Source organism: Coregonus lavaretus, assembly GCF_964263955.1.
Source record: "Coregonus lavaretus genome assembly, contig: HAP1_SCAFFOLD_480, whole genome shotgun sequence".
Classification (NCBI taxonomy): domain Eukaryota; kingdom Metazoa; phylum Chordata; class Actinopteri; order Salmoniformes; family Salmonidae; genus Coregonus; species Coregonus lavaretus.
Genome location: NW_028163195.1, coordinates 162,368 through 174,867, shown reverse-complemented (window position 1 = coordinate 174,867; position 12,500 = coordinate 162,368). Strand labels below are relative to the sequence as shown.

The 12,500-nt window shown below is 43.0% G+C and overlaps 2 protein-coding genes across 6 annotated transcripts in view; both read left to right on the top strand.

Moving 5' to 3' along the window:
- The window catches only part of LOC311118398 (WASH complex subunit 5-like), a 38,774-nt gene extending 34,315 nt beyond the window's left edge, over window positions 1–4,459 (top strand). For both annotated transcript variants that reach the window (XM_084193203.1, XM_084193202.1), the window contains exons 27-29: window positions 2,901–3,054; window positions 3,931–4,018; window positions 4,180–4,459. In XM_084193203.1, the coding sequence (XP_084049329.1) occupies window positions 2,901–3,054; window positions 3,931–4,018; window positions 4,180–4,236 (299 nt within the window). In that variant the 3' untranslated portion in view covers window positions 4,237–4,459. The remainder of the gene's footprint in view (window positions 1–2,900; window positions 3,055–3,930; window positions 4,019–4,179) is intronic.
- Window positions 4,460–8,568: 4,109 nt separating this feature from the next.
- Window positions 8,569–12,500, top strand: part of LOC311118395 (E3 SUMO-protein ligase NSE2-like) — a 9,202-nt gene continuing 5,270 nt past the window's right edge. For all 4 annotated transcript variants that reach the window (XM_084193199.1, XM_084193198.1, XM_084193197.1 and 1 more), the window contains exons 1-3: window positions 8,569–8,726; window positions 9,753–9,893; window positions 10,487–10,599. In XM_084193199.1, coding sequence (XP_084049325.1) covers window positions 9,779–9,893; window positions 10,487–10,599 — 228 coding nt within the window. In that variant the 5' untranslated portion in view covers window positions 8,569–8,726; window positions 9,753–9,778. The remainder of the gene's footprint in view (window positions 8,727–9,752; window positions 9,894–10,486; window positions 10,600–12,500) is intronic.

The window sequence follows — 12,500 nt, the reverse complement described above, 5'->3', positions numbered from 1 at the left end:
TATAGGACTAAGGTAGGCTATATCCTATAGGACTATGGTAGGCTATATCCTATAGGACTAAGCTAGGCTATATCCTATAGGACTATGGTAGGCTATATCCTATAGGACTATGGTAGGCTATATCCTATAGGACTATGGTAGGCTATATCCTATAGGACTGTGCAAAACATAGCAAGTGTTGCTGCTTCCAGTTCAGTAGCCATACCTCCGAGATCAGGTAGGCCTGTGGTCTCAGTTAAATAGAGTAGGCTATAGACTATGCACGGGGCAGTTATCTTTGATTAGGCTATATTGCCTAGAAATAAATATTGATCATCCATATTTCTCGGTCTGAAACTCTTCCCACTCCTAAAAGGTAGGCTATAAAAATAGCTCAAGAGAAAGTGCAAGTCTCTCCAACTCTGCTCTCTTCAAACTCCATCTAGCATATTGGCTGATATAGCCCAGCAAATACAGATAACCTAATATAATGGGCCACGTTAGAATCTCTGGTAATTTAACCTATTTTTAAAGTTATTTTTTGCGCATTTGATATTGCCTACAGGGCACAACATTGCTGGGACCATGGCTGGCACGTGACTGGGGTTGGGTGGGAGTCGGACAGAAAGCCAGCGGGCGGGGTGCGGGAAGAATACATCTGTCCCACAGACCTCTAGTGTGAGGCGCACCGGTTTGTTAAGAACTGCAACGCTGCTGGGTTTTTCACACTCAGAGGTTTCCTGTGTGTATCAAGAATGGTCCACCACCCAAAGGACATCCAGCCAACTTGACACAACTGCGGGAAACATCGGGGGTTAACACGGGCCAGCTTCCATGTGGAACGGTTTCGACACCTTGTAGAGTCCCGTGCCCCGATGAAATTGATGCTGTTCTGAAGGCAAAAGGCAGCCCAATTATTGACAAAAGAGCTTGATCTGATTGGTCAAAAGACCAAAGAGTGAAAAAAGCTCTGAATTGGCGTGCCTGTGTAAAGGCAGCCATAGAGATGCATCATCTCCAGGACAGCCAAGGGGAGCAGTTAACATGATGATGGCTTTTATTAGTCCTCCTGACTGTATTGCCCATGGAGAACCACATTGGGGATAAGTGTTGCATAATGCTTTCATATGTTATGCTCTGGGCTTGATTGATTTGATCTGTAAGTTAAAAAAAATATATATATATATATATATATATATATATATATATATATATACACACTGCTCAAAAAAATAAAGGGAACACTTAAACAACACAATGTAACTCCAAGTCAATTACACTTCTGTGAAATCAAACTGTTATCTTAGGAAGCAACACTGATTGACAATAAATGTCACATGCTGTTGTGCAAATGGAATAGACAACAGGTGGAAATTATAGGCAATTAGCAAGACACCCCCAATAAAGGACTGGTTTTGCAGGTGGTGACCACAGACCACTTCTCAGTTCCTATGTTTCCTGGCTGATGTTTTGGTCACTTTTGAATGCTGGTGGTGCTTTCACTCTAGTGGTAGCATGAGACGGAGTCTACAACCCACACAAGTGGCTCAGGTAGTGCAGCTCATCCAGGATGGCACATCAATGCGAGCTGTGGCAAGAAGGTTTGCTGTGTCTGTCAGCGTAGTGTCCAGAGCATGGAGGCGCTACCAGGAGACAGGCCAGTACATCAGGAGACGTGGAGGAGGCCGTAGGAGGGCAACAACCCAGCAGCAGGACTGCTACCTCCGCCTTTGTGCAAGGAGGAGCAGGAGGAGCACTGCCAGAGCCCTGAAAAATGACCTCCAGCAGGCCACAAATGTGCATGTGTCTGCTCAAACGGTCAGAAACAGACTCCATGAGGGTGGTATGAGGGCCCGACGTCCACAGGTGGGGGTTGTGCTTACAGCCCAACACCGTGCAGGACGTTTGGCATTTGCCAGAGAACACCAAGATTGGCAAATTCGCCACTGGCGCCCTGTGCTCTTCACAGATGAAAGCAGGTTCACACTGAGCACATGTGACAGACGTGACAGAGTCTGGAGACGCCGTAGGAGAACGTTCAGCTGCCTGCAACATCCTCCAGCATGACAGGTTTGGCGGTGGGTCAGTCATGGTGTGGGGTGGCATTTCTTTGGGGGGCCGCACAGCCCTCCATGTGCTCGCCAGAGGTAGCCTGACTGCCATTAGGTAACGAGATGAGATCCTCAGACCCCTTGTGAGACCATATGCTGGTGCGGTTGGCCCTGGGTTCCTCCTAATGCAAGACCATGCTAGACCTCATGTGGCTGGAGTGTGTCAGCAGTTCCTGCAAGAGGAAGGCATTGATGCTATGGACTGGCCCGCCCATTCCCCAGACCTGAATCCAATTGAGCACATCTGGGACATCATGTCTCGCTCCATCCACCAACGCCACGTTGCACCACAGACTGTCCAGGAGTTGGCGGATGCTTTAGTCCAGGTCTGGGAGGAGATCCCTCAGGAGACCATCCGCCACCTCATCAGGAGCATGCCCAGGCGTTGTAGGGAGGTCATACAGGCACGTGGAGGCCACACACACTACTGAGCCTCATTTTGACCTTTTTTAAGGACATTACATCAAAGTTGGATCAGCCTGTAGTGTGGTTTTCCACTTTAATTTTGAGGGTGACTCCAAATCCAGACCTCCATGGGTTGATACATTTGATTTCCGTTGATAATTTCTGTGTGATTTTGTTGTCAGCACATTCAACTATGTAAAGAAAAAAAGTATTTAATAAGATTATTTCATTCATTCAGATCTAGGATGTGTTATTTTAGTGTTCCCTTTTATTTTTTTGAGCAGTGTATAATCTGTAAAAATGAGTAATCCAAAAAATATGTAATAAAAAATGTAATCTCTGGTCCTGACCCATGTTGCTTTGAGAGTCCACCATGTGATTCGTTTTACTCTCCCATTTCTCCAGGGATGACGTGCAGGAAAGCCACAGACCCGGTAGACTGGCCTCCTCTGGTTCTAGGCCTGCTCACTCTGCTCAAGCAGTTCCACTCCAGATACACAGAGCACTTCCTGGCTCTCATTGGGCAATTCATACGCTCTATCATGGACCAGTGCACCAGGTACTGAACTCACCAGTCCTTTGATTGATTGATTGATTGATTGGTTTATTTTTATTTTCCAGTTTAAAAAAATACATATTTTAAGAACCTGATATCACAGTAAAGTCCGATTTATTTAAATTGTGAAAATATAATAATGTATTATATTTTCAAAATTTAAATTCGTCTGACTTTACTGCTAGTGTTGGTACGTTGTCCAAGGCTGCTATTTCAAACAGCTCTTTCTTGCAAAAATAAATGTTTTCTCGATGGGACTAACCTGTATAAATAATACAATTTGAATGCAAAATGTAAGTAAATTGCATAAATTATTTGTGAACACTGTGCTATTATATGTGAATTATATTCTACTTCAAATTCAATGAAATTGAGTTTACAGTAATAATTCTTTTCCAGCCAGAGTTTACAGTAATAATTCCTTTCCAGCCAGAGTTTACAGTAATAATTCTTTTCCAGCCAGAGTTTACAGTAATAATTCCTTTCCAGCCAGAGTTTACAGTAATAATTCCTTTCCAGACAGAGTTTACAGTAATAATTCCTTTCCAGACAGAGTTTACAGTAATAATTCCTTTACAGCCAGAGTTTACAGTAATAATTCCTTTACAGCCAGAGTTTACAGTAATAATTCCTTTCCAGCCAGAGTTTACAGTAATAATTCCTTTCCAGCCAGAGTTTACAGTAATAATTCCTTTCCAGCCAGAGTTTACAGTAATAATTCCTTTACAGCCAGAGTTTACAGTAATAATTCCTTTCCAGCCAGAGTTTACAGTAATAATTCCTTTCCAGCCAGAGTTTACAGTAATAATTCCTTTCCAGCCAGAGTTTACAGTAATAATTCCTTTACAGCCAGAGTTTACAGTAATAATTCCTTTACAGCCAGAGGATCCCGGACATGCCGTCTGATGTGGTGGGAGCACTGATGTTTCTGGAAGATTACGTACGCTACACCAAGCTGCCTCGCAAGGTAGGATTAGATTAGGATTAGCAACAACACCCATGGAAAAAATACTATAGATATTCTCTGGAATATTTTACATGCATATATCATCTGTTCCTATAGATATTCTCTACAATATTACATTTTACATGCGTGTAATAATCTGTTGCTGTTTTCTGTCTTCATAGGTGGCCGAGGCCCACGTGCCAAGTTTCATCTTTGACGAGTTCAGGACAGTCCTGTGAAGATCTGGATAGAGGCTTCGTCATTTAATTTCTGTTGATTCTTTCATTTTACCTTAAGCTCTTCATTATGTAATGACCAATAATTTGGTAATGCAGTAATAACACTGTAAATAGTTGAAGGTTTTTTAATAACATCATGTGTTGGTAACTTTGTAAACTACCACTGTGGTATATGGTGTTAATGAAATGCAAAAGAGGCTTTGAATAAATCTAATGTTGTATATTTTGTTGATTCGATTTTTATTTCGTATGACAGAACTTTAAAAACATTCTAAATCCAAGCAATTTACAGTAGTTGGGTGGCTTTTATTTTGAAGGAATGTCTGGCTCGACTTCTTCAGGACTTCCTCAATGAGACCAGATTCATTGGTCCAGATCCTGCCCGACTACATGCGCAGGCGTCGCATCAACCAATGGTTGCATGCCACGTCATAGACTGTGCAGTCGGGCACCAGACTGCTATATTATATGATGTGGATCCTAATAGTTTCCTAATCATACTATAGCTGGTGTGACATTCTGTATAACTTTCAAATAAAATCATTCAATAGCATCAACCTATTTAATGTTACAAAAACAGGCAAAATGTTGGCAAAACTGTAAGACATGAACCGCATGTAAGGTGGAAGCTCAGCGCCCAGTCTCTCACGTTAATTCAATACAGGTCACTTGGACAGTGGTGTCTCAGTCGTTTCTCTTGTCTCCTGATCGACCTTCTAAACAAAGAAATAAAACTAAGAGGAGGAATGATTTGTATGTACCCAGATACCAGATGTTAATCTGTTCAACATAACAACATGGTAACTTAATACATGTGGCGTAGTTACTTGAGTTTTAGACAATGAAAGCAGCAATCTAAGTGCCTGACTTGGAGTCAGGTGTCTGTGTGGGTACAGGGGTTGTCTGACTTGGAGTCAAGTATCTGTGTGGGTACAGGGGTTATCTGACTTGGAGTCAAGTATCTGTGTGGGTACAGGGGTTACCTGACTCAGAGTCAAGTATCTGTGTGGGTACAGGGGTTACCTGACTCAGAGTCAAGTATCTGTGTGGGTACAGGGGTTACCTGACTCAGAGTCAAGTATCTGTGTGGGTACAGGGGTTACCTGACTCAGAGTCAAGTATCTGTGTGGGTACAGGGGTTACCTCTATATGCTGTATAGTGGCTAAGGGGTTCTTACCTCGAGACCTGCAGCATTTCACCACCAGCACACAGTGAGGCATGCTCCATGTTGTCTGAACTCTTCCCTCTCTGACACAGTACTCACAGAGTAGCACACAGTGAGGCATGCTCCATGTTGTCTGAACTCTTCCCTCTCTGAGCTGACAGTTATAGAACCTTTTATACCGGCTCTGCTGAGCTGACAGTCATAGAACCTTTTATACCGGCTCTGCTGAGCTGACAGTCATAGAACCTTTTATACCGTCTCTGCTGAGCTGACAGTCATAGAACCTTTTATACTGGCTCTGCTGAGCTGACAGTCATAGAACCTTTTATACTGTCTCTGCTGAGCTGACAGTCATAGAACCTTTTATACCGGCTCTGCTGAGCTGACAGTCATAGAACCTTTTATACCGTCTCTGCTGAGCTGACAGTCATAGAACCTTTTATACCGTCTCTGCTGAGCTGACAGTCATAGAACCTTTTATACCGTCTCTGCTGAGCTGACAGTCATAGGTGGTAGGCCGAACCAGAAAGTGAAGTTTATCAATATATGTTTAGGGATGCTCTGATTGTTTTGTATATGTTTTTTAATATCATTACATGTTGCCAACTTTGTGTACTGTCACTTTGTGGTATGTGAATAGATACTTGCAAAGACAAAAAGTGACAGAACTGTTAAAACATAAAAAATCCAAGAAACAACAACATTAACTGTTCTGATCCCCATTTACAGTGGGGAAAAAAAAGTATTTAGTCAGCCACCAATTGTGCAAGTTCTCCCACTTAAAAAGATGAGAGAGGCCTGTAATTTCATCATAGGTACACGTCAACTATGACAGACAAAATGAGAAAAGAAAATCCAGAAAATCACATTGTAGGATTTTTTATGAATTTATTTGCAAATTATGGTGGAAAATAAGTATTTGGTCAATAACAAAAGTTTCTCAATACTTTGTTATATACCCTTTGTTGGCAATGACACAGGTCAAACGTTTTCTGTAAGTCTTCACAAGGTTTTCACACACTGTTGCTGGTATTTTGTCCCATTCCTCCATGCAGATCTCCTCTAGAGCAGTGATGTTTTGGGGCTGTCGCTGGGCAACACGGACTTTAAACTCCCTCCAAAGATTTTCTATGGGGTTGAGATCTGGAGACTGGCTAGGCCACTCCAGGACCTTGAAATGCTTCTTACGAAGCCACTCCTTCGTTGCCCGGGCGGTGTGTTTGGGATCATTGTCATGCTGAAAGACCCAGCCACGTTTCATCTTCAATGCCCTTGCTGATGGAAGGAGGTTTTCACTCAAAATCTCACGATACATGGCCCCATTCATTCTTTCCTTTACACGGATCAGTCGTCCTGGTCCCTTTGCAGAAAAACAGCCCCAAAGCATGATGTTTCCACCCCCATGCTTCACAGTAGGTATGGTGTTCTTTGGATGCAACACAGCATTCTTTGTCCTCCAAACACGACGAGTTGAGTTTTTACCAAAAAGTTCTATTTTGGTTTCATCTGACCATATGACATTCTCCCAATCCTCTTCTGGATCATCCAAATGCACTCTAGCAAACTTCAGACGGGCCTGGACATGTACTGGCTTAAGCAGGGGGACACGTCTGGCACTGCAGGATTTGAGTCCCTGGCGGCGTAGTGTGTTACTGATGGTAGGCTTTGTTACTTTGGTCCCAGCTCTCTGCAGGTCATTCACTAGGTCCCCCCGTGTGGTTCTGGGATTTTTGCTCACTGTTCTTGTGATCATTTTGACCCCACGGGGTGAGATCTTGCGTGGAGCCCCAGATCGAGGGAGATTATCAGTGGTCTTGTATGTCTTCCATTTCCTAATAATTGCTCCCACAGTTGATTTCTTCAAACCAAGCTGCTTACCTATTGCAGATTCAGTCTTCCCAGCCTGGTGCAGGTCTACAATTTTGTTTCTGGTGTCCTTTGACAGCTCTTTGGTCTTGGCCATAGTGGAGTTTGGAGTGTGACTGTTTGAGGTTGTGGACAGGTGTCTTTTATACTGATAACAAGTTCAAACAGGTGCCATTAATACAGATAACGAGTGAAGGACAGAGGAGCCTCTTAAAGAAGAAGTTACAGGTCTGTGAGAGTGTCGTAGTAAATATATAATGTTATAGCTTGGTCTGACTAAAATCTTGTGCATGACCCATTTTGTGTTGGGCCTTTGTATTCAATACAATGGACAAAAGAGTCCTATCTTGTCAGCCTTGTCAGCAGGTGGCTAAGGACAACACCCACGCCATAGGTCTCTCAGTTCTTCCAACTCACGAGTTCTTGCTCTGAGGACACACACACACACACCCACACACACACACACACACACACACACACACACACACACATCATCACTGATAAACACACACACACACACACACACATCATCACTGATAACACACACACACACACACACACACACACACACACACACACACACACACACATCATCACTGTTAAACACACACACACACACACACACACACACACACACACACAAAAATCCCCTTCTCTTAGGCTGAACATTTGAAGACAGAGAACCCGACTCAGAGCCAATGCAACAGTGATACTAACCTGGAGGGGACCTCGCCCAACTCATCAGGACCAATCAGAAGATCAGAACTACTAGATTCAACCTACTTCATTTTATTGTATAAAATGTCAGCACACAATGTTTCGGGGCTCTCTCAGATATCTCCCTACGAGATTGACGAACGGGTCCGTGCACGCGATTCCAGATATCTTTACCTCTGAATAAACTGCCTTTATTATACCATATCCACCCTGTCCAAAGTCTCTACTTGGTCTCAGTTCTCCAGTAAACTTGTTTTATCAACAAGAGCCAGACATCTTGCTTGTTTGTAGGTGACCAAATACTTATTTTCCACCATAATTTGCAAATAAATTCATAAAAAATCCTACAATGTGATTTTCTGGATTTTTTTCCCTCAATTTGTCTGTTATAGTTGACGTGTCCCTATGATGAAAATGACAGGCCTCTCTCATCTTTTTAAGTGGGAGAACTTGCACAATTGGTGGCTGACAAAATAATTTTTCCCCCCACTGTAAGCGCACAAGTTAAAGTAGTTCGAGACTTTTATTTTGAACGAATGTCTGGCTGGACTTGAGTTGAGATTTGGAAGGATGTCCTCTCGAGACTACCTCAAGAGAAACCGGAAGAGCAAGCAGCAACAAACTTTTCCCGGTAATTTTATATAGCTAGCTAGCTAGCTAAAGTTGTTTAGTGTTTTGTCATATTTAGGCACCAACACATTAAAGAACACCTCGAAAACCAGTATATCCCTTCCCAGCGAGGTAAGTCGTGAGGTTAGCGAGCTATTTATTGGCATGCTTGCTTAGCCATAGTTAGTGTTTTTAGCGTAACGTTAGCCGGCTAGCCAGATATCAACATAGCTAGTAGCTAGCTAGTTAACTAGTGCACTTGTTGATGATACGTGAATGCAACCTGAAGGTAGCTACAGATAACTTGTTTTGTGACCGTATGCAGGTTATTGTTCCAGCCTTGCTCTAACATTAACTCAACTAATCAAGGTATTGGTGAGCAACTGAATCAGGTGTGTTTTGAGCAGGGCTGGAACAAAAACCTGCACACCAGTTCTCCAGGGGTAGGGTTGGCCATCCTGGCATCTGCTCCAGTCCACAGAGGGTGGCTTGACCAGGTCTAGGTCCCCATGTTGATCCATTATAACTAAGTCCCTGTGTTTTGGTTAATCATGTTGATCCATTATAACTAAGTCCCTGTGTTTTGGTTAATCATGTTGATCCATTATAACTAAGTCCCTGTGTTTTGGTTAATCATGTTGATCCATTATAACTAAGTCCCTGTGTTTTGGTTAATCATGTTGATCCATTATAACTAAGTCCCTGTGTTTTGGTTAATCATGTTGATCCATTATAACTAAGTCCCTGTGTTTTGGTTAATCATGTTGATCCATTATAACTAAGTCCCTGTGTTTTGGTTAATCATGTTGATCCATTATAACTAAGTCCCTGTGTTTTGGTTAATCATGTTGATCCATTATAACTAAGTCCCTGTGTTTTGGTTAATCATGTTGATCCATTATAACTAGGTCCCTGTGTTTTGGTTAATCATGTCACATGACCTGGATTTTAACCTTTTTATTTTAAGCCTTTTCTAGAAATTAGAATTAGACCAAAAATGAAAGCAGTTGTCTGAGGATGGACCGTCTGACATGAAAAGAAAAGGGCTCCGTTTTAATGAAAAAGCTTTTAAATAAAGGTTAAAACCCAGGTCATGTGACATGATTAACCAAAAACACAGCGCCCTAATATTATAACAACTTGCATCTCTTGTTTCAGATACTTGAATGTTTTAGATTTTCAACATGTCCTTGAGTGTAGTCCACTCCACGCTGTCTAGTCTGAAAACATGTCGGACAGATATTGGAACTGGGATGGACATTGTGACAGACGTTGCGCTGGATGTGGCAGAAACAGCAGGTAGGTTAATCATCTCTGTCAGAGAGACACTGGGACTTTACTGTGCGGATAATATCTTTGTCGAATCCTTCTCACTGGACAGACCCTTTGTATATAGTCAATGGGACTGACGGACTGACTGACTGACGGACTGACTGACTGACGGACTGACGTAACTAGAAAGTGGAGCGGAACACAGGGATGGAACTTGAGGATTTTGGGAACTGGTCAGCCGGGCAAGTATATTTAAATTTTTACTAGCCCAGGTCAAAAATCTGTGCCATGCGATATTTGAAAATTATAAAATCTCGCTAGCCAGCGGCCTGGTTTGACACATTTTCTACTAGCCCGGTCTGAAAAAGCACTAGCCGCGGACTAGCTTAATTTTCATCCCTGGGTACACATCAGTCCATCTCCCATACAATTGTCCGGTTCAAGTACTTCAACTTTTTGTATTTTGAGTAATTGAGTGGGAGTATAACATTCCAGTTTGGGGGTTTCAGATTTCTACGAATCACAGAAGACCGAGAGCTATGGCATGCCATCATTTGGAAGCTTGTGCCACCATAACCAACAGTATGCAAGATTTGAAGGCATTTTATTGTATATTCCAGGAACTGAGAATGATGCAGTCCTGAAGAAGCTTGACTTGATGATGCTGGAGTGTGCCAAACTGGACCGGGAGATCAACTGCTTCGTTGAGGTGGTGGACTATGTCACTGCAGAGGTGAGTAGGGGACTACAGGGGTTCAAGTTCTCCGTCATTGTGATGGATTTCCGTCAGATGGATTCTGGAGATGTCGTTTTTTTTAGATCGGTGTAGATCCTCAAACAGCAGTGTATAGCCTACTGTAGCTGCTGGTGAAGTCATTCAAAGCCTCTACGTTATCACTCAGGATGTCGTTTTCCACTGCTACTATTTCTGCCACGTAATGGTGTTATTAAACTAAACCAGACAACCCCATAGAACAATAGTTTACCTATTTACCTAGTCGCCTTGTTGTTGTGTGTTCTATGCAAGATACATATTCCTCTCGAGGCGTGTTGAAGTTGCGAGAGCCTTAGGGAGGGAAACATATTCAGACAAGCAATTCTTAATGCAGTCTCAGAAAAAACATGTTTGAAAGCAGTTTTGGCCTTTGTTAAGAAAGAGGGGGATCCCAGCTTTCCATTGCTACCATATTTATTTCGCTACTCCTAAAATTGCGTGCTGCATCATTTAAGTTAAGAAATACTTATTTACCTCATTAAAATGCTAATCAATTTATAACATTTTTGACATGCGTTTTTCTGGATTTTTTTGTTGTTATTCTGTCTCTCACTGTTCAAATAAACCTACCATTAAAATTATAGACTGATCATGCCTTTGTCAGTGGGCAAACGTACAAAATCAGCAGGGGATCAAATACTTTTTTCCCTCACTGTATATGTTTTTTTACCAATATGTTATTGGGCTCATTTCTGGAGGTGGAAATTATATTTTAGATGGTGTCTGAATCATTGCATTTTTTAAATTCATTTTGGAGTAGAATGTCCTTTTTCAAAAGTCACCAGAACTGAGCTTGATAAAAGTCACCTTGTCCTAGAGAGATTTGCACGGTTATCAAAACGTCACGCCAGGGTAAGCCTACATGAAACACAGCCCTTATTTGAAGTGTTTCTAAAATCCCCTATGGGGAAAAATGAATGGTGGAAAAACGATTGGAACCATTTACCTGTTTGAACGCTAGGTTTTATGGGTATTATGACACCTCCACTGTGGGGCTCTATAACACCTAGGTCGTATTCCTAAGGCACCAAACGTATCAAAGCGGGCTGAAACAGGGAGGTACCACCTGATCTTGTCCAATATGAAACTTTTAGTTTTATTTTCCACTGCGAAGCGTTTTGCTACAGTGTGCTCTAATGAATATGACCCTGATTCAACTAATCAAGAGCTTGATGATTATATGCTGATTGCCTCCTGCCCCCCAGGTGAGGAACCAGGAGGTTAGGGTTAACACCTGTCTACCATAACACCTGTCTGGTGATACCTGCCTCCTGCCCCCCAGGTGAGGAACCAGGAGGTTAGGGTTAACACCTGTCTGGTGATATCTGCCTCCTGCCCACCAGGTGAGGAACCAGGAGGTTAGGGTTAACACCTGTCTACCATAACACCTGTCTGGTGATACCTGCCTCCTGCCCCCCAGGTGAGGAACCAGGAGGTTAGGGTTAACACACCTGTCCACCATAACACCTGTCTAGTGATACCTGCCTCCTGCCCCCCAGGTGAGGAACCAGGAGGTTAGGGTTAACACCTGTCTACCATAACACCTGTCTGGTGATACCTGCCTCCTGCCCCCCAGGTGAGGAACCAGGAGGTTAGGGTTAACACCTGTCTACCATAACACCTGTCTGGTGATACCTGCCTCCTGCCCACCAGGTGAGGAACCAGGAGGTTAGGGTTAACACACCTGTCCACCATAACACCTGTCTGGTGATACCTGCCTCCTGCCCCCCAGGTGAGGAACCAGGAGGTTAGGGTTAACACCTGTCTACCATAACACCTGTCTGGTGATACCTGCCTCCTGCCCCCCAGGTGAGGAACCAGGAGGTTAGGGTTAACACCTGTCTACCATAACACCTGTC